Source organism: Gigantopelta aegis, chromosome 9 (assembly GCF_016097555.1).
Source record: "Gigantopelta aegis isolate Gae_Host chromosome 9, Gae_host_genome, whole genome shotgun sequence".
NCBI classification, from domain to species: domain Eukaryota; kingdom Metazoa; phylum Mollusca; class Gastropoda; order Neomphalida; family Peltospiridae; genus Gigantopelta; species Gigantopelta aegis.
Genome location: NC_054707.1, coordinates 7,899,754 through 7,925,561, shown reverse-complemented (window position 1 = coordinate 7,925,561; position 25,808 = coordinate 7,899,754). Strand labels below are relative to the sequence as shown.

Below are 25,808 nucleotides of genomic sequence, written 5' to 3'. Positions count from 1 at the left end.
TTTTGTAAGTTAATTTCACAACCTTCATATTTAAATTAAAATAAAATATTTTTATAAACCTGTTCGTAAATGGATTTTATATTTGAGACTATCCAGTAAATGTATATTTTAATTGCATTTTAAAAAATTTACTTCATATTTAAGAGAATGGTTAGATTAATGTTTGTATTAACAGACAAAAAGGTCGTAAAAATTTAAGATCATAACAGGTTTTGCTTTTATTTTTTTTATAATAAAATGAATTTCCTTTTTGCTTAAATTATTCTAAATAAATTTATTTTGAATATTGTTAGAAAGACTTACAAAGTCAAAGATATCAGTATATATACTAATAATTTTCTCGGTGTTTGTTTGTTTGTTTAAAACAAAAACATTTAACCAAGAACCTAATTTTGTATGTAATAATTAATAGAATGGTTGTTTAACAATATATGTAGCATCACATAAACCCCGCAATACTTGTGCAATAATAGCACTGTATATATAATATAATATAATATAACTGTCAGTATTTTTAGAATTCCTTCTCTAATGCAGTTGTTTTAAATATAATGTATGTTTAAATTATAATAAGAAATACAACATTGTCATGACAAATTGAATCTTTTCGGTATTATTAACATGCACTACGTTTTCTTGCTTGTTTTTCTAGCTTATTTTTGACAAATTACTTTTGTACTAAATATTTACAGCTAGTTACGTGAGTATGTGTTTTATAAATAGTGTTTTTCAGTTTATTTTTAGCTTCTTGCTTTTATATTTCCCTATGATGTGATGATCATTATTGTTGTGCTTATATATCAATGCAGTCTGCTTTATTATATTACTAACACCATTATAATATTAGCAGATTTTAGGTTATCTTTTATTATCTCATTGATTATCATTTGACCCAAGAATCAGAGCTCTTGTAATAATCGTATTTTTAAGACTGATAGAAAAATCAACTGTTTAAACAAGGGTAAACTTGAAAGTTAATTTAATAAACGTCACTTGATTACTTAATTATCAATAAAAACTGAAATAGCACTAAGCCACTTTTAAAGAAAAGAATGGTAATTCATTTATGCAGTGGAAAAGTACCCTGTCCTGATAATAGTTTGAGGTGTGTCAGATAATACTATTTTCTCAAAGATTTCATTCTGCTTTGTTAGTTCGGTGTACGAGTGTTATCATCTTGTACATCATGGTTTTACTTCTAAAACTTGACTTGATGCCATTGCTTTGACTTTGGAAACTTTAACATTGTTTTATAGAAAAGAAAAAAAGGCATTTTTAGTTTCATTTAAAAATATCTTATTAAGCTTAGTAGAATTTAAAAGATTTGGTGTTTTTTAACTGTTACATATCATTTTTAAAATATATCTTTATATAATAAAAAAAAAAGGAATTATCTTCAATCAGATTGGGAATTTATCAGTCCCATAATGGGAATAAAAAAGGACATAGCCTTTTGGGGAATGGTGGGTTGTGGTGCGATTATCGGAGTCGAGAAATATAGGTGATAAAACCCTGAACCATATTCTGGCGTGTCATTGAAAATGTCACTTAATAAATTGTTCTAATTGATATATTAAGTTGTCTGCTAATGGTATGTAAATATTTTGATGCATGTGGACTATGTGTGTATAATCTCTGATACAGCAATATGACCATTTTATAGTGAAACATTGCCATTAACCGGACCTGTGGTTTGTAAGTGTGTGTGTGTAACTTTTAATCATGCTCATATACCACAGAGGTTTCGAGCATGTCTGTCCCGGGTTCCGCCTCAGGATAGCCGGAAACCCAACCCAGGACAAATGTTTATAAGTCCATGTAGTTTGTTTAATGGAAATAATGTCAGATGACCGAAAGAGCTAAATAGGTTACTGAAAAGACATTGTATGCATGTTGTAAGTATTTTGTTTGATTAAGATTGGGGGGACATGGATTAAGTTCAGTCAGTAGTGTACACGGCTGAGGTAGCTTGGATCATAGGTTCAAACATCCTTAGCGGACCCATATGGGTTTTTTGCTGTCCAAACCAGTGCCCCATGACTGGTATTTCAAAGGCTGTAGTATGTGCTGTGCTGTGCTTCTGTCTGTTAGAAAGTACATAATATATAAAAGACCCTTGCTACTAGGCCTAATGGAAATATTTAGCAGGTTTCCTTTGAAAACTATGTGTATTAATTACGAAATGTTTGACATCCAATAAGTGCTCCACAACTGGTGTATCTAATGCTGTGGTATGTGCTGTCTTATTGTGGAAATGTGTATAAAGGACTCTGAAGAATGTGTGTCAGAATATCATGTGTTATATCAAATAATTGGTGATCACTTAGTCAGTGTGCTCAAATATCTGACAGTATTGATATAAAACTTTTTATTTAAGTTATCTAAAATGTTCGAAATTTTATTTTGGAAAAAGATATGAATTTTTAAAATCTTTATTTAATATTATAAGCAATATGTAAAGATAAATTGCTTACAATAAACTACTAAATTATTTTTGTTTAATAATTAATTATTTTCACTTAGCACTAACCATTTTCTGCTTACAGTTGACATTTCTTTACCTACCTCTTTCTTTAATTTTATTGTCATCTGATTACTTTGAATGGCACATATTTGATAATAAGAATAGAAATATTCCACATATTTAGGTGTTTTTAAAAAAATAAAAAAATAAACAGACATTTTTGACAAAAATTTAAGTGGCAATTTTTATTTTTTATTTATTATTTATTTTATTTATTATTATTATATTATTATTTTATTTTATTATCATTATTTTTGCCATTTTTATATTAATTGGAGCTAATTAAATATAGATATCATTTATATCATTTCATATTCATTTCATAGTCATAAAATATTTTAGATGAGTAGCCATTTTTAAGATAATTAATAAAGAGTTTGTTAGCCTGTAACTATTCCCAGTAAATGCCATGGTTTAGTTTGTTTGTTATTCCCAATAATAAATTACAAACGTGGTGATTTGTATTTCAGGGTACGCAGAATAATATATGGAGTCGAGATGGTTTACATCCCCCAGAAATCTGAACTCAGTACAGAGACCAAGGACACATGTTCCCAATTCATCCAGTACCACAAACAAAACTGTTCTAATGAGATCATCAAGTCGGGACGGTCAGTACAGACAGACAAATGCACAGGCACAGACACATCAACATACATAGACATATGGACATACATAGACACATGGATAGACACACACACAAACACAGAGACATTGACACTCACACAGACGTGGACTATCAGACACACGCAAACACCAGACACATAGACACACAAAAAAACACAGAGACATTGACACTCACACAGACATGTGGACTATCAGACACACACGCAAACACCAGACACGTGAATAGACACACACACAAACAGACACATGGATAGACACACAGACACATGGATAGACACACACACAAACACAGAGACATATGGACAATCTGACACACGCACAAACAAACACAGAGACATTGACACTCACACAGACATGTGGACAATCAGACACACACGCAAACACCAGACACACACAAACACAGAGACATTGACACACACAGACATATGGACAATCAGACACACACACAAACAAACACAGAGACATTGACACTCACACAGACATATGGACGATCAGATACATGGACAGACAGATGCACACACACATTTCTTCTTAGTTTGTAGAGTTTTATAGATATTTCTCATGTTGAATGTTATTTTTGATGAGAATTGTATTGATATACATGTAGTGGATACAGTTGGAATGTCCTAACAACTTCACATATTGACTGTTGCAAAGAGTGTTGTAAACTCGGTTGTTACACATTCCAGCATGTGTTTTAATCAGCCACCCTAGAGAGTAACTAATTGAACTGGGGGGTAAGGGGTGGGGACATAGCCCAGTGTTAAAGCACTCTTCTGATGTGTGATCAGTCTGGGATCGATCCCCGTCGGTGGGCACGTTAGACTATTTCTCACTCCAGCCAGTGCACCACGACTGGTATGTTAAAGGCAAATGAACTATGTGAATTATACAAGTAGATGCCTAATGCAGGAAAAAAATTTTGCTACTAAACTGAAGTAGCATCGTGAGTATTTGGAACCAGTCGTAACCGTGGTTGTACTGAATAACTCGATATTAAAATGATCAGATGAGATACTTAATCCATAAGTAGCTTTGTCATCATGCGAGTAGTGGCACCAATTTGTCACATGCAATTTGTTGGCCCTACCAAACTCGGAACGTATAAGACAAAAGTAATGTTCGATATATATGTTCTTACAGTATGATTCGATTGCATGCGACAAGTCGGTACGACTAATTGCATAATGAGAACACTCCTGTTTGAGGTTACGGTAAAGGACTGTCCAATTTAGTGCAGTGAGTTCCAATCTTGCCAACATTCATTTTTGCATTAATATTAAAGAACATAATACATGTATATTAATTATAAAACATAATATAATTTTTGATTCGATATATTGTCATAAAATGTTAGTCAAGATGTTTTTTTATTATTATTATTGCAGACATCACGTACAGAAGTATAACGATGTGTTCCTGGGCAGCGCCCTCTGTGATTGGCTGATGAAGGTCGGACTGGTCGCGGACCGAGGGGAGGCAATCGTGTATGGTCGGAATCTCATCTTGGGTCGTGTGATTAGTCATGTGTCGGGCGAACACCACTTCCACGACTTGCCATACTTCTACAAGTTCGTCAACCAGGACGAATACGTGGAATGCTGATCACCTCGGCGGACATCTAGGAATAGCACATAATAATGGCCGACAAACAGACCTGGTTATGTCTGCTCTTTGCAAAAAAAAAAAAAAATTCTCCTGTTTTAATTTTTTTTTCTTTATCTTGTATTTTTTTAGGAGGGTGTATGGAGGTATCTCAAGTTTAGATTCAAGGGAGGGGACCAGGGGACCTGTCCCCGCTCCCCCTAAAAAAAAAAAAAAAAAAATTAAAATGAACAAATTGTTTACAATTTTCACTGAAATGCCCTTTTCAGGGAGTTGTTCTATGTGTAGTTTTTCCCTTGGTCTCCTCCCTAAAATATTTCCCAGGTCTGCCCTTGTATCTAAGAACAACTTCGCAGAATCATGAGCATCGCAGCAGACATCTTGGTTTCTCACATTATTAACATATATGTGTGACATTAATTGTGATCTGTAAATGTTTATTTGTGATAATATATTTCAGAATATTTGAAGTGATTTGATAAGTGCTCTTTTTCTCTTTTTATGAAATTTTATAAAGTATATCATATTCAAGGGCCAACAGAGTTGCTTCTATCCACTCTGTCAAACGGAGAGCAGAAGACTGTTTCTGATTTGAGAGTTTATTTTCATTCATTTGATAAATGTTTTGTGTTTTGCTTTCTGTTTTTGAGGAAATATATCTCGTGCAATTATGTATGTAAAATAGCATTTATGTATCATAATGTGAAAAATTATGTCAGTGCATTTCAGTTGTTTTACTTATTTAATGCTAAATGTTGCCATATGCAAAATGTCATATTTTGTTTTGTTTTGTTATTTATATTATTTATTTTAAAGTTATTTTGTGATTAGCAGTACGGTACGGTAATCACTAGATTATTACTGATATTTCTACACTAAGTCTTGTAAAAACTATGATTTTTTTTTAATTTATCATATAATAGTTAGCATATCCAGTGTAATCAAAGTATGTGATGTATTTCAGATCGCATACTTTCAAAATTTGATAACTTTGCAAATTAGATACAAATTAATCACGGTCACGGCACTACATTTATTGATATTTAAGCAGACGTACTATGGTGACACTCCATAATTGATGTATGCATTCATAGTCGTCAAACCGGCCTCGGTGGCGTCGTTACACTAAAAGCTCGGTCCACGTTCTGGTAGGTACTGGGTTAAGGATTAGTCGATTTTTATGTATTTTTAATCCAAATACCGACATTAAACCCTGATGTGAGTGCTCCGCAAGGCTACAATGGGTAGGTGTGAAACTACTTGCGGACCGACCAGTTCCTTGATACCATAAAAACATGTTGTTCAAGCAAATGTAAAGAGATTATTATCCTTGTGCTATCATGCCTGTGGGATAGCGCAAATACAAAGATCCCTTGCTGCCTGTCGTAAAAGAGTTGCCTATGTGGCTGTGTGGTCCTTTACCATATGTCTGACGCCATATACACACGTGGTACTAACCTCTATGTGATCCTTAGAAAAGCAGAAAACAATGGTGATATTACAATACATTAGTCATTGTACAATAGTGATTAGTTATATTTCATTATTAATATTAATTTGATAATTTACGATAAACTAAATCATTTTAAAGGTATGTTATTAGTCCCCTGCCAGTCTAACTGGAGGGGACTATAGGTTTCATCTCCGTCCTTCTGTCTGTCCTACATACAGTTTTCCACTTTTTTCGCAATGCCTCGAGATATTGAGCTAAAATTTGGTACATGGCTATTTGTGGCGATTTACCTATTTTTGACAGCTATGGCCCTTGAATTTAGGAGATAAAACATTTGTTTTCTTGATTCTTTTTACCACAATGCTTCAAGATAATGTGTTGAAATGTTTTGTAAAGCTTTATCATGTATTGTTCCAAATAAAGTTTGGCTTTCGTTGCAATTTACTCATTTTTCACAAAGTTATGACCCTTGAACTTAGGAGATACAAACATTTGTTGAATCTGGTAGGGGACATGCATTGCTTTAGCAGTACTCTCTAAATGCTTGTTAGTTTGATACTGATGTGTGCGTTTTGTTGGTGCTATTGTTTTTGGCTTCTTCTTTTTTCAATTGTATTCTCTGCCAACTTGATTTGAGAAAATTAACTGATCTCTGCAGATTTTTAAAAATTATACTCCACATTTACATGTTAAACAATACAAGTCCATTTTTGTTTTCCAGCATTTGACTGATAATTTTATTTTATGCTTATGAATATGATTACTTTTTTTTATGAGGTGTATTATACTAGTCTGTAAATACTACATTTAAATGTAGTATTTTTTCTACATTGGCATTAAGGCTTGCATTTAAAATAGCACCATTATTGTTCTTGTATTATCATAAATAGCTGTTTTAAGATATTTACCTACAACTGTAACAAAGTGATTAAATTATTGTCTTCTACATCTGTATTTATATAATTATGTTTATGTTTAATATCAATCTCTCCACATAAGCATGACTCGTGTATTAATATGACTGAAAAATTCACTTGATGGGATATCTTTCATATTTGACAGAGAACGTGAAATATTCTCTATATGTTCAATGTGACGTATTTCTGTACTAAACAGAAGATACTCTGTTGGCAGGTTCTGATGAATCTTATACTCTTTCATGATCCTACCTGCCCAGTGGTATCGATCCTTGTCGGTGGGCCCATTGGGCTAGTTCTCATTCCAGCCAGTGCATCACAACTGGTATATCAAAGGCTGTGGTATGTGCTATCTTGTCTGTGGGATGATGCATATAAAAGATCCCTTGCTACTGATGGAAAAATATAGCGGGTTTCCTCTCTAAGACTACCAGGTGTATGTCAAAATTATCACATGTTTGACATCCTATAGCCGATAATTAATAAATCAATGTGCTCTAGTGGTGTTGTTAAACAAATCAAAAGTTTTTTGGTCCTACCTATTCTAAAATTATTTGTAGGGATGGGAGGTATCAGATTTACAATCTTTCAACAAGACCATTCGTCATTTATTATGACAGTTGCAGTTAAATCCCACATCATCTAATTTACATTGACTTCTCCCTCACTTTCTTTTTACTTATTTCCGTGCTTATATCCAAATAAGGTTCAAGCACACTGTCCTGGGCTCACATCTCAGGACAGTTGGTTAGTTGTTAGTTGGTTAGTGAAAGTGAAGGGTGTAGTGGTCTTACACATACCCATTGAATTGTGAAAACTTGCTCTGGGTTGGGAGCCGGTACCGGGCTGCAAACCCTGTACCTACCAGCTTTGTATCCGATGGCTTAACCACACCACAGAGGCCGGTACCGGGCTGCAAACCCTGTACCTACCAGCTTTGTATCCGATGGCTTAACCACACCACAGAGGCCGGTACCGGGCTCCAAACCCTGTACCTACCAGCTTTGTATCCGATGGCTTAACCACACCACAGAGGCCGGTACCGGGCTGCAAACCCTGTACCTACCAGCTTTGTATCCGATGGCTTAACCACACCACAGAGGCCGGTACCGGGCTGCAAACCCTGTACCTACCAGCTTTGTATCCGATGGCTTAACCACACCACAGAGGCCGGTACCGGGCTCCAAACCCTGTACCTACCAGCTTTGTATCCGATGGCTTAACCACACCACAGAGGCCGGTACCGGGCTGCAAACCCTGTACCTACCAGCTTTGTATCCGATGGCGTAACCACACCACAGAGGCCGGTACCGGGCTGCAAACCCTGTACCTACCAGCTTTGTATCCGATGGCTTAACCACACCACAGAGGCCGGTACCGGGCTCCAAACCCTGTACCTACCAGCTTTGTATCGATGGCACCAACCACCCTGTACCGGGCTCCAAACCCTGTACCTACCAGCTTTGTATCCGATGGCTTAACCACACCACAGAGGCCGGTACCGGGCTGCAAACCCTGTACCTACCAGCTTTGTATCCGATGGCTTAACCACACCACAGAGGCCGGTACCGGGCTGCAAACCCTGTACCTACCAGCTTTGTATCCGATGGCTTAACCACACCACAGAGGCCGGTACCGGGCTCCAAACCCTGTACCTACCAGCTTTGTATCCGATGGCTTAACCACACCACAGAGGCCGGTACTGGGCTGCAAACCCTGTACCTACCAGCTTTGTATCCGATGGCTTAACCACACCACAGAGGCCGGTACCGGGCTGCAAACCCTGTACCTACCAGCTTTGTATCCGATGGCTTAACCACACCACAGAGGCCGGTACCGGGCTGCAAACCCGTACCTACCAGCTTTGTACCGGGCTTAACCACACCAAACCCTGCAAACCTACCAGCTTTGTATCCGATGGCTTAACCACACCACAGAGGCCGGTACCGGGCTCCAAACCCTGTACCTACCAGCTTTGTATCCGATGGCTTAACCACACCACAGAGGCCGGTCTCCCTCACTTAAACCGACCACTGATGTTTGTTCTGGACATACAGCCCAGATAGTTGAGGTGTGTGCAAATATGCTGATGGAAGGAAATAAGGGATCACACCAACACTAACAGGACTGTTAGTGACTGCAACCAAAACATGCATCCATAGTGTTAGGACGTTAGCCATATCCGATGTCACATTACCGACATTCAGTTCTAAATTACAACTTTGTATTGTATACAGACATTATTACACTATTATGGTGACTGAGTACCAAGTGTTTCCTTACTTCCTTCTCTCTGTATAATCACAATGTTGTATTTTTTACATCAAAATGGCACTTTTTGTCATGTATTGTTTCTTGCCATGACTTTTACATAAAACATATACTCCACCTTTACACGGATATGAAACATTTACATTATTTCAGCTTTAGATCAATTCTTCTAGTATTTTACATGTATATACAGAGTTATGAATACTGACTTTTTAACTTTTTTTTAAATGGTATAATATTATTAGTTTTCCAATGGTTTGTGTTTTTAGGACTGTTCTAAAAATTACCAGGTTGGTAGTGGTCAATTCCCACTGAATAAAACAAGATGCAATATAAATAGTTACCCAACATAATATTTCAAGACAGGAGCGGAATGTAGTCTAGTGGTAAGGTATTTGCCTGAGGCACAGTTGGTCTAGCATCAATCCTTGGGCTATTTCTCATTCCGGCAAGTATCGTGGTATGTATTATCCTGCCTGTGGGATGCCGTGTATAAAAGATCCCTTGCTGCTAATCTGAAAAAGTAGCTCATTGTATGGCAGCAGCGGGGTTCTTCTCATTATCTGTGCAGTCCTCCACTATATGTCAGTCATCACATAAAATGTGTTGTGTGTCGTTAAATAAAACATTAATTCCTTCCTATTTTCAAAAGCAGTTAACCATAATTGCAAAAACTAAATTCTCAAGACTCACCAGTCATAAATGTTTACGCCACCCCATCCTCTTGTCAATTCTGGAGCAGCCCTTAATTGTTTTGTGTGTTTTGTTTAAACATGCTTTTTTTTTTTTTTAAATCACCATTATTTAACCATTTGTTTTCAACCATGACATTCCTAGAAATCAAGTAATCATCTACATGTATTAAAATGGATTTTGTAGCAAGAGAAAAGAAATTTTGTTTGTTAAAAATATAATTATATATGGTTGTTTTGTGTTAAAAATATCTGTATGATTATGTTGTTCATATTAAAAATGCTAAGAATAAAAATAAATTATTTGTGGTTTGTGGTATATGTTAATTATCACAGAATTATTTGTGCTGGTGTTGAGATATTTTAAGAATAAAAGTTACCATGTTTTTGGAATTTCAGATTAGTATCACGAAATAAGAGTTGCTGGTAATCAGTGGCCATGTTGTTTACTTCGGAATTATTATTTTTGTTTTCTTTTTGTAGTCCTTTGCTATGAAAAAATTGTCAAAACATATACTAAAGTAGTGTCGAAAATGGAATAAAGCAGATTTTCGTCAATTTTTTCTTTCATATTAAAATGACAAGTAAATATTTTGTAAATATCTATTTAATTATACTCTACCTAATTTAGCATTTACTTGTTTGGACTCTCATTGATGTACAAGGTGGTGTTTACTCTTGAAATTAAAATAAAGATGTCGGTAAACAGATTTGTGACCTTTATTGGAACAGACTATAACACATTTTGATGGATATGTGTCAATTTCATTTACCCTTAAACAAACTTTGAATTTAAAACTGCAAGATAATTGATTATTTTGAATTGCAGCATAAATTATTAATTTTGACCAGCTTATTTAGTGAATATAAATTCAATATAAATACAGTAGAAATGTACACAATCTTGCATCCACTTAAAGGTGCTATAGCAGAAGTTATATGTGATCATCTGTGTGTGATAAAGATTCTCCAATAAAAATATTTTTTCTACTAGTAGATAAAATCATTTCCTATAATCATAATTATGGGCATATAGTTAAAGGTGTAGTCTTTAAATGTTAAAGCAAAATTTAATAACATGGTTTGCAATAGCTGTTATTATGCAACTTTGAGATAGCACCTTTAAGACCGGAAAATAGATCACAAACTCAAAATGGTTCTTAACAGTTTTGCTCAAAAGTTACTTATAAATGTCTACAAATATTTTGTTTTGGAGAGGAATTGGGGTAAACCATCATCAGAAAGGTCCCTCACATATTGCAACAGCAATGAAATTGACAAACGTTATTATAGTCTGTTCCAATAAAGTTCTCAAATCACCCGTTTACTGACGTATTTCTTTTAATTTCAAGAGTAAACACCACATTGTACTTCAATGAGAGCCAAAACAAGTAAATGCTAAATTAGGTAGACTATAATTATATAATATTATATTTACTTGTCTGTTTAATATGTAAGAAATAATCGATGAAAATCATTTTTATTCTATTTCCGACAGCACTTTAGTTCATTTCAAATTTGAACCCCTGTCAAAATAATCCTGGTAATGATTTAAAAACTGAACTTCAACAATAAAAACAAACAAAGATTATGTTGTCGGAAATTTATTGAAAAAGTAGAGACTGAATATATATGACATCAATCTCCAAATGCACAATGTTTGAATAGAGTAATTAACAGAATGTACACTGGGACATAAATAACTTGCGTTCATAATGAATCTTTAGATAAATTGTAATTCTAAATGACCTCACACACTGGTACAATTATAACTCACTTCTACGATGTATCTTGCACCACAGTGAAATCATATCAGAATGGATACTGCTATACTGAAAGTATTCCCATCAGTTATGTAAACCCACCTGGTCCCATTTGTTGGTGAATATCAACTTCACCTTCACCTTCATCGCAGGTACCAGTGAACAGGTACACCGTTTTACATACTGATCTTGGCGCTAAGATTATCTGGAGTGCATTAATGAGTTATGCACTAACTTGATCTTAACACTAAGATTGCTTAGTAAAACGAGGCCCAGATCTAGTTATATTAGAAATTCACCGTAAACACAGGGGTACGAGTGAACAGAACAAAACCTGAACTAGTTATATCAGAAATGTTGGGGGTATGAACTGCATGGTAGAAGATGAGAAAATTGCAATGTTGTACAAAGTTTGTATTTCTAACTTCCACCTTGCTGCATTAAAAGCAAAGATCCCTCTAACAGCTTACAGTGATAATACTTGAACATTTATTAGTTTGATTACATCCGAATTACTTCATAACTCAACATTTCAGTAACAATTACTCCCAATTCACCCCATTCATTACCTATAAAAATATACCGAAAACCAAATACTGGCTATCAAAACTAAATGATTCCGACTCGCTAATGAAATAATATGTTACTACTGGCTGGGTTATTCCGCTACTATCCTATGTGCCCTGATAACAATATTATTTATCACAATTTTGATGTCATCATAAAACACAAAATATTCTGAATTAAGTTTGAATTTAGGGCTGATTTTTTAAAAACAATAACAGCTGAAATATATTTGTTACATATAAATGTCAAAAATAATTTCATTTGTATACAGTGTAACTGATAAAGATCTGCCTACTATAATATTTTTAATTAAAAAAGAAAAAACATTTAAATTTGTTAAAAGTACTTAGTGAAAATTGAGTAGCATATGTTACACAGGTTAGCACAAATTTAAATCATTAATGTGCAATATTGCCAACAGAGTAAATGGTGTTATTCAAAAGATACAACTAACACGTGTACCAGTTTTAACAGAACATATACGGTACTAAAAAAACGGGAGAAATAGGCATTTGTTAATCAAGTAAAAATAGCTCAGGTAAATAATGTTAATCATATAATAATGTGGAGTAAATAACTTGGATCACCCAGTTGCATATATACGGTAAACTATCAAAGAATGCACTCTTTGTTTACAATTGGGTAAATTAGACAGTGGTTACTGTGTAAATTACCGTAATACATTAGTGGTATGTACAATTGAACATACAGTTTCAATGTTTCTATATACAGTACGTGTAATAAAGAAAACAAAAACATGAAAAGCTTTTCTACAGTCACACGCCAAACAAATTTGTAAATTACTTCCACTAGCTCAGATAATTCAATCCGCTGGCCTACAACACAATTATACGTAAAACAATTTGTTAATTACTAATGGAATGCAATCAAATCTATAGCAGAAAAAATAAATTCATTTGGTTAATAATCTATCTACAGACATCAAAACAATTAAACACATTGAAGCTGTGGTAATGAAAACATAAAAACGTGACTAAAAACACACTAAATTGTAGGCAACTCAAGAAGGGTTAACTAACATGCAATACTGCAATTTATTAATTACCTGCATCATTAAAACAATTTAGTATGGCATGAATATGCATTACTTTCGTATTAGCATAAATATGCATTTCTTTCGTGTAAGACTATGGCCTACACTAGATTACATTAAGCTTAACCATCATACTGCAAAGCTTTATAAACTGTTCTTTACAACTTCCACTGAAGAATATGAGTTTAAACTTTCCTGTCTATTGAAGCCAATTAAGATCCAGTTTGCTCTACATGTGATATCACACCAGGTTTTGTGTGTTTCTAAAACACAACTTGTTTTAATAGTTATGCTGATCAAAACAATTATAAGATGATTAAAATATGATTTACTATTCAAACTGATGTAAAAAAAAAAAAAAATTTTTTATAATTATAGGGCAATTAATATATATATTGAACAGCAAAAGAAATGAAAATATTAATTTAGTTTTGATCCATTTATTTAAAATTATTCAGTTGGAATCCCTTTAATGTCTGTTAGAATTATCAAGGTGAACATTTTAGGCCCATCATTATTAGTCTATTAACCAAATTAATTTTATCATGAAATTTTTAAAAAATCATAACATGTATATGTGTATATGTATGTACATGTACATACATATAATATATATATATATATATATATATATATATATACACACGCACACACACACATAATCGCGGGCTTTTTGTTTGTCAGTATATATTCTATGAAATATACGTGTATCTAATAGTATTCATTTGTCATATTTTAATGAGATTTGCATATTCAATATTGCTTTAGAGTTGGCATTTTACATGTGCTCAAAACATTTGTTTACAAATAATTTTGCTCCTCATATCTATCGATAATTTCACGTTTTAAATATTGGCCTACATTACGTTTTTTTTTTTTAAGAGGGTTTCAGATATATTTGAAGCATTACAAAACGTCTCAATGATTACACAACTTAGTGTTAGTATATATATTATTACGTAGAAAATAAATTATAATACAAGATTTAGCTCCGAGACAATCATATACCCGAGGTGAGCAGCTAAATACAGTAACCTTCACCTGTTACCAGAAAGCGAATCTTCACCAGGAAAGGCGAGTCATCACTCCTACATGTACTCCCCCATCACACTCGCCTGGAATGTTTAGGAGAATGGGGAAATTGGTTGCCTTCAATTAATGAATGATTGAATGAATAAAATGGTTTAACGACACCCCAGCACAAAAAAATCAGGGGTGGGAATTGGTGAACTGTAAAAAAAAAAAAAAAAAAAAGGAAATCTAGAGGGGTCCCGGAAATTCTTGAAATCCTAGGTTAAAATCTGTGCCATCTGACATGTTTTGGAGGAAATGTGAGGAAACACAATGTTCCATGAGGAAAACAGCCGATCCGAGGAGAATTCCCACCTCTGAAAAATACATCAGCTATTGGGTGTCAAATTACGGTAAATGACTGCCGTGAAATAAATTATTTAACAAATTGTATTAGAGACTATTTGCAATTGCTCGTTTTGTACCATTTTCAGAGAGTGATCTTCAGCAGATCTTGAGTTTACTCATGCCGAAGACTGAAAACGAACACTAAAGAAGGAAAATGTATTCATACCAAGTTTGGGAGAATTATTTTGTCGGATTCAGTAATGTTTGACATCCAATAGACGATGATTAAAAAAAAATCAATGTGCTCTAGTGGTGCTGTTGAAAAAAAACAAGTACAAGATTCAGTCACAAAATGCTGCCAAATTAAGTCCTTAATATTATAAGAATAAGCAGTTGTCTCCATGAACTAGGACATATTAATTGCCTACATAAATCACTTCAGCAAATAACAAATAAAATAAGACCCAGTCTTCGAGTATAATAAAATAAATGAAGAGTGCAATAACTTTAAAAAAGACAAAAAGTCAATATTCTACCCTGCGACAGTTACGAAAACCCCTTTTGTAAATCCCTTTATTAAGGTTTTTTAAAACTAATTTGTTGAGTGTTCTTTAAAGCTGAGAAGAATTAGTTGTTTTGGGGTTGTTGTTTTTTCACATATGTACAAGTATATTTATTAAGTTTAGAATATATTTACTATATGAATGCATACCTTTGATAGCAGATACACTTCCTATTTTTCGTTTTATATACCCGTTAATAATACTCGAGAGTTAATTTTTTAACACTGGTATAAGTCTTTGAGCAATCGGTTTTAAAAACTGAAAAAAAAACTTTCTGGTAGTCCATATTAAATCAGTGAATGCAAAACACTGGATACAAATAAACAAGATACAATGAAGCAAACGAGAAGAAACATGCAAGTACATCATAGCCATGTTAAACAGTGACAAATAAAGGCAGTCACAGACAGCTAGCAACAAAAGAAAGACCTATATACACCATTTGGAATGACTTGTATCCACACAGTCCTAGTGTGACAGAACTTCATCTTCTATTTCTCATCCAGGATATGTTTCAACAATCCAATTATCCACCAGGGGTCAGTCACATTAAATAGGGAATAACTAGTTAATGACGTTGGATGTTGGTTTTATCCTGTGAAGACAAGAATGGGAAATTCCACGAGGCACTGCCAAACGGAATTCCTCATTCTGCAGACCATAAAGATTCATGGGAGAAGCTATTATTTCTGTTATTTCAGCCACATTGTACGATGATCTACAGGTCAAATGTGCAATTTTGTAATGTAGCTATGTGTGTGATGTCACATGAGTGACGTCAAAAGTCATATCGTGCTAAAAGCAGGAGATGACTTTGCTTTATCCGTTATCATATTCATAGAAACAGTGGTTGCAGAATAAATATTATTAACATATTATTAAATATTCAACAAAACTAATTACGGGCAAGCAGACGTTTTGCCGATTACATTAACTTTCATGAAGGCGAATTTGGGTTTTACTTGAATTTTCACAATGGCTGAAAACATGTTTGACAACAGAAAAATGGATGTTCCAGAGACTGTATGGTGGAGGTGGTTCCAGTAGAGAAGGTTCCATTACACTGAAAATATCTACTGGCCCTGAACTGATTTTGTCAAGTACATTCTGTCGACACCAAATTTTTATCTTAAAATTACTTCCGTAACTAAAGCATAGGGACATTGCTGATGCCAATAATGGATAGACTTTTTCATTGCGGCTTTAGTACTAGATCTCGGGGCAATAAATACTTGGCCTTAATAAGGATACATTAACACAGTTCAACCAAATGTTTCTAAACAGAGAACCTACACAGGCACATCAGTTCACTCCTGTAAACAACATGCACAATATACACATTATCACAATTAGAAAAATATGTTCTGGCTATACGCACCAATCACCAAATTCGTCTGGATATGTCAGGAAATTGAGTTGATCTCTAGCCGAAGCACAGAAGTGTGTTATCTAAACGCGCACGCTAAGCATTGTGTGTGGGAACACACCGTCGCCTACTGGATTTACGCACTAACAGCAGTGGTTATAAAACAGCAAAAGCATTAAAGCTCAATACGTCATTTATGGTGCATCATATCACCACGGAAGATGTGGGGGCATGCCTCGGTGTTATGCTCATGGAAAGAAGTATGGTAACACATGGTATCAGACACCACTTTCAATTCACTACTGCAGTAGATACGCCTGTGTAAAATACAGAGATGTATTGTGGGATCGAATGTCAGTACTGTGGGATGACCGCCAGTAACATGGATAATTTCCTGATACTGTAGAAGATAAGGGGTTTTTGGTTGCAGTCAATATTTGCTATTCCTATTTATAGTTCGTTCCACAGGGAACACATTTTATCATACTATGGAATTTACTCCAAGTTATTTATTTCTGATCAGATTGTTTTCTAAATTGCACACAAAAATAGCATATTTTTTTTATTTCGAAAACATTTTTAGTTTAAATTTTACGTCAAACCAAAATGAAGTTTTTGTAGGAGGATGGGACGGACTATAGCTGTTCTCTTATTTCTTTCCATCAGTATATTTTTTTAATTGACGTTGTAGCCTGTGAACAGTGAAGCATCAGAAACTACAAACTTCTGAAGCTCTCACCGGCAGTATTTTTGTCTGTATCAACACATACAATTAAGCAGATCAAACACATTTACAAATAAATTACGTTTATGCAGATTGTTTTAACTGGAACATGAATATCACATGGAATTGAATGTGGGTTTATCTGTACATACTTCACTAAGTTTGTCTTCTTAGTTCACCTTAACAACTAATAAAATCATTACTGATACTTATGTCACAAAAAACAAAAACTGGGCGAATTACTAAATTCCAATTGTGTATTCTGAAATTTTAAAATAAGGTTGTTTAGTGTCTAACATTCAGTTACTGTGACACCATTCAGTTACTGGAGTTCCTCCATATCAAAGACAACTTCTACCAAACGACAGCAAGGGATCTTTTATATGCGCTTTTCCACAAAGGACAACACATACCACAGCCTTGGGAATATCAGGCGTAAATGCGAGACATGAAGACTAGTGAATGTTTATAGAGTAATATTTATATAGTCAATATTACAATGTGACATGTTGTTTTCCGTGACACCTCCTTACAACACTTACAGTATTATAAATATATAAAATTTAATATGTCGTTTTTCAAGATCCAAATGACACCACTTTGCAGCACTTGGTATAAATCAGCATCTATCATACATTATGACCAAAACAATATTTGTTTTCAGCACTTGAAGCAAAACAACTATAATTATTGTCAATTACTATGATCCAGACAAATAGTTATTTAAAGCCAGTCTAGCAAATATATTCTCATTTTGTAGAGTCCAGTACGAGTCTGTTTCAGCACTTGTAAGTAGAAGCATCTCTCATTTAATGAAACTACACCCGTCATCTGTAGCGACTCATGTGAAGGTGTCAGTGTCTGTAACACATTAATTTACAACTGTGTGTAAACTGTGAGTAAACAAACATTGTTCATTAGGATCCAGAAGACATTTGTTTACAGTAACTCATGGATATAAAAGCATTGATGTTAATTCCCACAAGCCATAAAATAATCAATTTCAACACTTGGTGTTAATGTTAATTGCTATAAATGATAATTCACAAGACATTCAATTTCAACGTTTCATGTACACACTGTTTGCTATAAGCCACAAGGTATTCGTTTTCCAGCAATTACTGTAAACACCAAACGCTATAATCCATAACAGTTCGTTTCCAGCACTTGGTATAAAGTTAATTACTATAATCCATAAATCCATAAAATATTTGTTTTCAGCCAGTGATGTAAACACCGATTGCTAAAATCCGTAACATATATTTTATTTCCAGCACTTTGTCTAAGCTTTAACGGCTATAATCTATCTGTCTTCAGCATTAAGTGTACATACACATCCTTCTTGATAATCGCATAGCAGCACACGGAAAGAACAGGGCAAGTGTCAAGTAGCAATGGAAAGACTGCCACCCACTAAACATGGGCGTGGCACAGCTGTCAGTTATAGTATTGTGCAGTGTAGTAAGAGTGCAGTGTTTTTGTAGATTATGAAAACAGAGGCGTGCCAGTGAAAAGCACTTGTGGTTACGGCAGCGAGCGGGGGTACAGACTTCACCGCGGGGGAGGCGGGGGTGGTGCTCTTCTTTGACTGTCTGAAAAAAAAAAATATCCTTTACATAATATGAGATTAAGAACAAAACTGGGGGAGATACCCATTATTAAAGTCATACTGTCATGGATTTAAGGACCTTATTTCTCTCAAAATGGATAATAAATAAAAATTACATTAATTGTTGGAAACCAAATCTAGCTATTGCATCACCGTAACTGAATCATGATGGAGTGAAATCCATGTCAACCCTCTTGGCAATTTTAGTTTTTGAATTATGGACCATTGCAATAATTCAATTATTTTTACAAAATATCATTAATAAATGGAGTATGGTAGTTATGAAGATGGTTGAATAAAGTACATTTACGGACAAATCAAATTATTTTTGTTCAGGTAATATTTTGTTAGACCATTAAAATAGGTCAGTGGTCTGTAACAATATGCCTTTAAATAGTCCTTCAGTATTACGGAGTAGTTATTTTTTTAAAAAGCTCACAGATATTATAGTCTAGCACTGTTTAAGACAGACTCAAATTACAAAATGTATTATTAACAATTTGGTAATTGGTCCAAAAATCTGAAGCAAAATTCATGTTTCAATTAGTGAAACTGGTAAAATGTTAGTACACATTTTTTAATTACATGTAGCTTTTGGACAATAATATATTTGCCTAATTCAATTTTAATTGGAATTTGGCACAGAAATGCTTAAATCCTGGTGTGGAATCATTGACAGTGGTGTTAATATTAAATTATTTTGTTATTAACAATAAGATGTCATAAAACGTTTTCTTAACTTATATAATTTAACCATAGCTAACATCATCATTTAATAAAAGTGAAATGTTAAGCAATGGTGCTAAATCTTATAGTTTACAATTCAGTGATGTCATCAACAGAAAAAGTAGATGAAAATTAAATTACTGCTGCCGATACACCATGTGATATAAGCAGGTTGATAGTGAAGGCCAAGGAAGGCTCAAATTCATTCCAATATATTTTTTAGCTTATATCCAATTAAGGTTCAAGCACAGTGTCCTGGGCACACACCTCAGTAACCAGCCTTAAATATGTTAGCTTAAAGACAATATCATCGAGGTCAGTTGCTTCATTTCATTTTCTTATCTTAATTACTGACATTAAACATTAACAATCATCTAGTATTAACCAATCAGGAATGAGCTTTCAAACTCATGCTACAGTATTATGTGTATGAGCATCCACAAAGCAGTTACTGTGGAGCATTTACATTTTTAACTCTTGTTTTTATACCTGGCAAACATTTATTAACCATTAATGACAATTGTAACATTAAATGTGAAAAGTTAAATCCACTGGATCGATCCTAGTGTTGTGAAATAACCTGCTATATTTTTTCCATTAACTGAAGTTTCTTTTAACGACACCACTAGGCCACATTGATTGTTTAAAGAGACATACCCTAGTTTTTAATCACTAACGTATATTTTTGACTATTGTAACCGTTTTTGATAACTTAAATAATATTTTACTTAGAATTTATTGTTTAGATTATTAAGTTCCGTACATTTGAAGTGTTTTTAGTATCACAAAATGCATTTCTCACATTTTAAAAATGCACGTGCATCTGAGAAGTAACAGTTATAGAGTCGATTTTTAGTCTATTTTTCGAGGGTATTTCACCATTTTAAACTCACAGACTCATATTTCACTTAATTGTAACTCTATCCAAATGTGTTACAGGTTTGTAGATTAACTAAACTTAGTGTTATTTTTCATGGGTTGAAACTAGGGTCTGTCCCTTTAACTAAACTTAGTGTTATTTTTCACGGGTTGAAACTAGGGTATGTCCCTTTAATCATCAGCTAATGGATTTTTCCATTAGTAGCAAGGGATCTTTTATATGCACCATCCCACATCCCACAGACAGGATAGCACATACCAGTCTTTATTATACCACTGATGATGCATTGGCTGGATGTGAGAAATAGCCCTATGGGCCTACTGACGGGGATTGATCGTAGACTGACTGTGCATCTGGTGAAAGCTTTATCACAGGGCTACGTCTCGTCCCCGTGTTGTGAAATAAGGCAGTGATCATGACGAATGTGGAATATAAAGACGTGCCCGTTTTAAAGCACCTTGAAGTGAAATCTACTGTCTGTTACCTGCGTGACGAGCACTCTTGCTTGGGTAAATCTTATTTACATTGCCAAACGGCTCCGGGGGAGGAATGTCAGAGGTTTTATGAAACCTAAATCTATTTTCAAACTCTGAAACACAAAGAGAAGACATGTTTTTAAATCTAGTAATAGATGATTAGATTTTTAAACTAGCAAAACATAATTAGGAAAAGGTAATAACAAAATAATATAAAATGAGTGTTTTTACTTGAGAATTTTTTTTTTATTAGATTACATGAGGGCACATGGACACGGCATAGCTGAATATACCTGTACATTGCGTAAACCAGTAAACATACATCCATACTTTAGCAAATATTTAAATATGATTTTACATTCACAAAAAGTACAACTTCGAAAACAACTATTTATGAAATTGTAATCATTTCCTTCCCTGAATTCAACTGACCAAGTAATCCATAATATTATGGAACTCTTGCTATCCTTATTTTGCACTGCAAATACAAGTCAAATTTAAACCAGTCAAATTATTATCGGCTGATCAAAACCTAATAAAATTAAACTACACACAACATAACATTATCTGTTAGTATTTTGATTATGCTCTGTAGATTTATGTACTTCGACCAATGCCATTCCCATGTCTATTTAACAACTAATATCACTTTACTGAACTGAAGAATGTCATCTGCTCATGTAGTTTGAAATATTTTCTCCATTTTGTTTAATTCTACATATCATACAGGCAAAACATCTCCAACTGATTTACAAAAGAACACTCAAATATAGAGTTTAGTAGGATAAACTAATCAAGAAAATACAATTTCAAACTCCACGAACAAACCGTATTCACTACGGGTGAGTGTTGTTGTTTGATTTACATCATGACCAATAGGTCTACAAACTGCACATAAAAACAGAAAATATTTCTTATTTTTAAAACACTTCTTTTTTTTTCCTTTCACTTGATGCCAAACTGAAATTACTGACAAAGCACATGTTATTGTTAAGTATGTGCCAATATGAAATAGGAACTTGTCAGAGACAAAACCAGCCACAACTCACCATCATCTCCTGATCCGCCACTTAGACTTTGTCGTGATTTGTTTGGAGGCTGGGTACTCGGGGGAGGTGGAGCGCTCCGTCCTATGGTTCCAGTGTTTGCATGGGGTGGTGTTGGTGGAGGGATGTCTCGTCTTGCAGGAGGAGCCGGGGGTTTGCTACTTGGGGGACCCGACCGTCCAAAACCTGCACTACTTTGAGCTGAAGTTGTCCTCACCGGAGGGGGTGGAGGATTTCCCGGCCTACTCGGGGGTACATTCGGCCTCCCTCCATGAGTTACAGACACAGGGGCTGAGCTAGGGGGTGCGTTACTCAAGTTCCTCGGTGGCGGGGGAGGAACTGTTCCTGGGGGAGGCGGTAATGGCCGCCCCACCATACTTGATGGGCGACTGTTGGACACTGATGAACTGGAAGACGAGCTGGACCGGGGCGGGGGCGGGGGTTGACCCCGCGGCTGGTTGCGCATGGGTACACCTCCGGATAGACCACCTGGTAAGGAAGAGTCGTTGCTGGAGTTGTTGTTGTTGTTCCGGTTGAACATCTCACTGCGTTGACTGATACCCCCTCCTGGTGCTCCCCCCACCTTAGGTTTGTTCAAAGTAGACGGGACCTTCGGGGGATTCATTTTCGGTTTATTGTCACTAGGTGGCACTGCTGGGGGTCCCAGCCTTGGCTTCTGGTCACTGGGGGGAACAGGGGGAGCGGGAGCGTAAGAGTTTGCTACTGAGCCGTTGCTGATCTTTGAACTGTCTGAATGATCACTGTGCGATACTGGTCCATTCAAAGCCCCCCGTCCTATGCCTGGTGGGCGGATACTTTGGGCAGGTCCAGGGGCTGTAACATAAAAGTGAAACACATATTTCAACCATTTATTTTCATGTATGAATCATATAATAAATACATTTATCATATAATATCTTACATTTTCAGTGCAATCAAAGTATGTGATATTTTTCAGATCACATACTTTGAGAATTTGATAACTTTGCAAATTAGATGTAAATTAGTCGAGGTCTCGGCACTAGGTTTATTGACATTTAACATACTTGGGTGACAACCCATGACTGACGTATGCATTCATAGTCATCAAATAAAAACATTTCAATGGCAATTTGACACTGAAAGCTGTCCAGCATTCAGAAAACAAAAAACATTAGGCATAACTTTATTTTGATGTAAGGACATCCAAAATGATGTCATTCGAGTTTGACGTCATTTCCATTTAAAAATACACTGCACCACATATTCTTACGTCATTTGAATATCTAGTAATGGCGGACTGGAATTAAAGTTGCGTGTACAGTTTACAAAAACACATTGTATTAAGCTTGAGCTTATATGATAAAGAGATTATTACCCTCGTGTATTTCGGTATCGTCAATATCATATATTAGGAATAAAAATAATGTATTATGCTCGCCAGAGGCTCGCGTAATATAATTTTTATTCTTAATATATAATATTGACGATACCGAAAAACACTCTGGTAATAACCTCTGTTTACATAAACACACAAATAAACAACCTGTAAAACATCTATTAAATAATGATAATTAAATGCTATTAGTTTGCAACTGATATAAGTTTGTTGTTGTATCAACCTTAAGATACAGCTTACAACAAACTTAAATCAGTTGTACAAGCCTTGAAATAAAACATTTTGGTGTACCGGACACAATGTCCTGCACCAATCAATTTGTGCCTGACATAAAAGAAATTGTACCTGTCACAAAACATTGTAAATAAAAATGAAATAAATTATGCTTTATGTTGTTTAATAATTGATATATTTAATTACTAAATAACCAATGCAGCAATTAAGACAATAGTCACCAAATGATGACATTTATTATTGTTACGTACTTACTAGTCTATGATGCATTAATATATGTCCTCTAGTAAAGCTGTATCCTAACCAGCCGCGAGCTACATGAGCGATTATTTTAGAAATCATGGATTTCAATTGCCATATCCTAAATGCACGCGTGCGATGTCGCTCGCGTACATTTAGGATGTGGCAATGGAAATCAATGATTTCTAAAATAATTCCCGCGACCGGTTAGGATAGGGCTTAAGAAACCCATGAAACTGTTGTCACTATCACTTTGCGTTGAACTTTCAGATTCACGATGATCTGACTCAGACTCATCCATTTTTTTCAATGTCATCAGTGTCTTGTTTGTGGTAATATTCTACATTTTTGGTTGCCAGGTGATTTTTAGCATTTGACACACGCAGATTTGTGGACTCTTTGATCCATGTGTCAGAAAAATCGTGATTATACTGCATTTCTTTTTGAAATGTTTTGCAGAGCGAGCACGTCAAAAGTGTAACCTCGCCTTTGGTGTTTTCTTCAAACTGTAGCCACAAAGAGGCATTTGTTTTAACAAAATCCTCCTTTTGACATTTTAGTTCAGTGCTAGAATTTCAGATACTACTCTGCGGGATATTCGTTTGGGAATTTTGGGGTGATGATTTAATTGGTGACTGCCCACCGCGGATACTGGGAACAGGGACAATTGATTTGTCATTATCGGTACCTGTCTGTTCTTTTACAGCAAAGACTGAAGTTATTTTGTTCAACATCCTTTAATTGTTAACCATGAGGCAATTTGAATTGCAAACTTTAAACGAAAACGCCACAGAAGTATACGCTAAGTACGAAAGGTCAATTACTAATATGTGTGTCATCACTTTTTACAATGTAAGTTCCCGCAAAATCGAGACTATGAAAAATCTTACTAACAGGTACGCAGACTGTAGATGAACTTCATGTTGGACTGCCAAGTGCCCCGCGAACCGGTTCGAATCCCACTGGTACACATTTGTGTTTTTTCATTCGTAATCAATTTTTTTTTTTATTGGTGAATTAAGTGTATTCGACTCCAAAACAGACGGTTTATACTACAACGCGAGCTTCGGACATGGTGACCGGCACAATCAACATTGTTACTGACAAGTTACAAATTTGTACCGGACAATGACCGTGACCGGCCGCTTATTTCAAGGCTTGTTGTATGATAATTCTTAAAATAAATGTAAACCGAATTGATGTCACTCACAGCTGCATCCACAGGTGTTCATCTCAGAGCATGTTTAAAAAATATATCATTAATTTAATTTTAATTTTATAAAAGAATTGTAAAATGATGTAAAGGTCATGATTAATCTAGTTGTCAAAATATATATATATATATATATTATATATTAATTTTAATTTCTTATTTTTGTAACATGCATTGAGATAACATCCATAACATTGAGATAACATCCATCAATTTCACTGATCTACAACTTATAGTTTGTGAGAAATGAAACTAAATGCAGACGTAACACTGGAACTAAATTGGCCAAACTTGGTCTATAGATATATGCAGTGATACCTGCTGCTGTCACACACTACCGACTAGCTTAAGACATTTTATATATATATGTAGACCTGACAGTACATACCAGTTTGATATGCCAGTCATGGGACACTGACTAGGATGGTAGAGTCCACCAAAGGTGATCAGTTCTACACATCCCATCCTATAGGGTGTATACCACCAAATCAAATCCCATAGACGATAATAGTAACATATGT

The 25,808-nt window shown here is 34.8% G+C and overlaps 2 protein-coding genes across 4 annotated transcripts in view; one reads left to right on the top strand and one right to left on the bottom strand.

Moving 5' to 3' along the window:
• The window catches only part of LOC121381661 (integral membrane protein GPR155-like), a 30,122-nt gene extending 24,264 nt beyond the window's left edge, over positions 1–5,858 (top strand). For both annotated transcript variants that reach the window (XM_041511002.1, XM_041511001.1), the window contains exons 15-16: positions 2,995–3,135; positions 4,540–5,858. In XM_041511002.1, the coding sequence (XP_041366936.1) occupies positions 2,995–3,135; positions 4,540–4,756 (358 nt within the window). In that variant the 3' untranslated portion in view covers positions 4,757–5,858. The remainder of the gene's footprint in view (positions 1–2,994; positions 3,136–4,539) is intronic.
• Positions 5,859–11,680: 5,822 nt separating this feature from the next.
• LOC121382179 (WAS/WASL-interacting protein family member 1-like) overlaps positions 11,681–25,808 on the bottom strand; it is a 34,934-nt gene continuing 20,806 nt past the window's right edge. For both annotated transcript variants that reach the window (XM_041511700.1, XM_041511701.1), the window contains 3 exons: positions 22,226–23,056; positions 21,185–21,289; positions 11,681–19,077 (listed from right to left, as the gene is read on the bottom strand). In XM_041511700.1, coding sequence (XP_041367634.1) covers positions 19,037–19,077; positions 21,185–21,289; positions 22,226–23,056 — 977 coding nt within the window. In that variant the 3' untranslated portion in view covers positions 11,681–19,036. The remainder of the gene's footprint in view (positions 19,078–21,184; positions 21,290–22,225; positions 23,057–25,808) is intronic.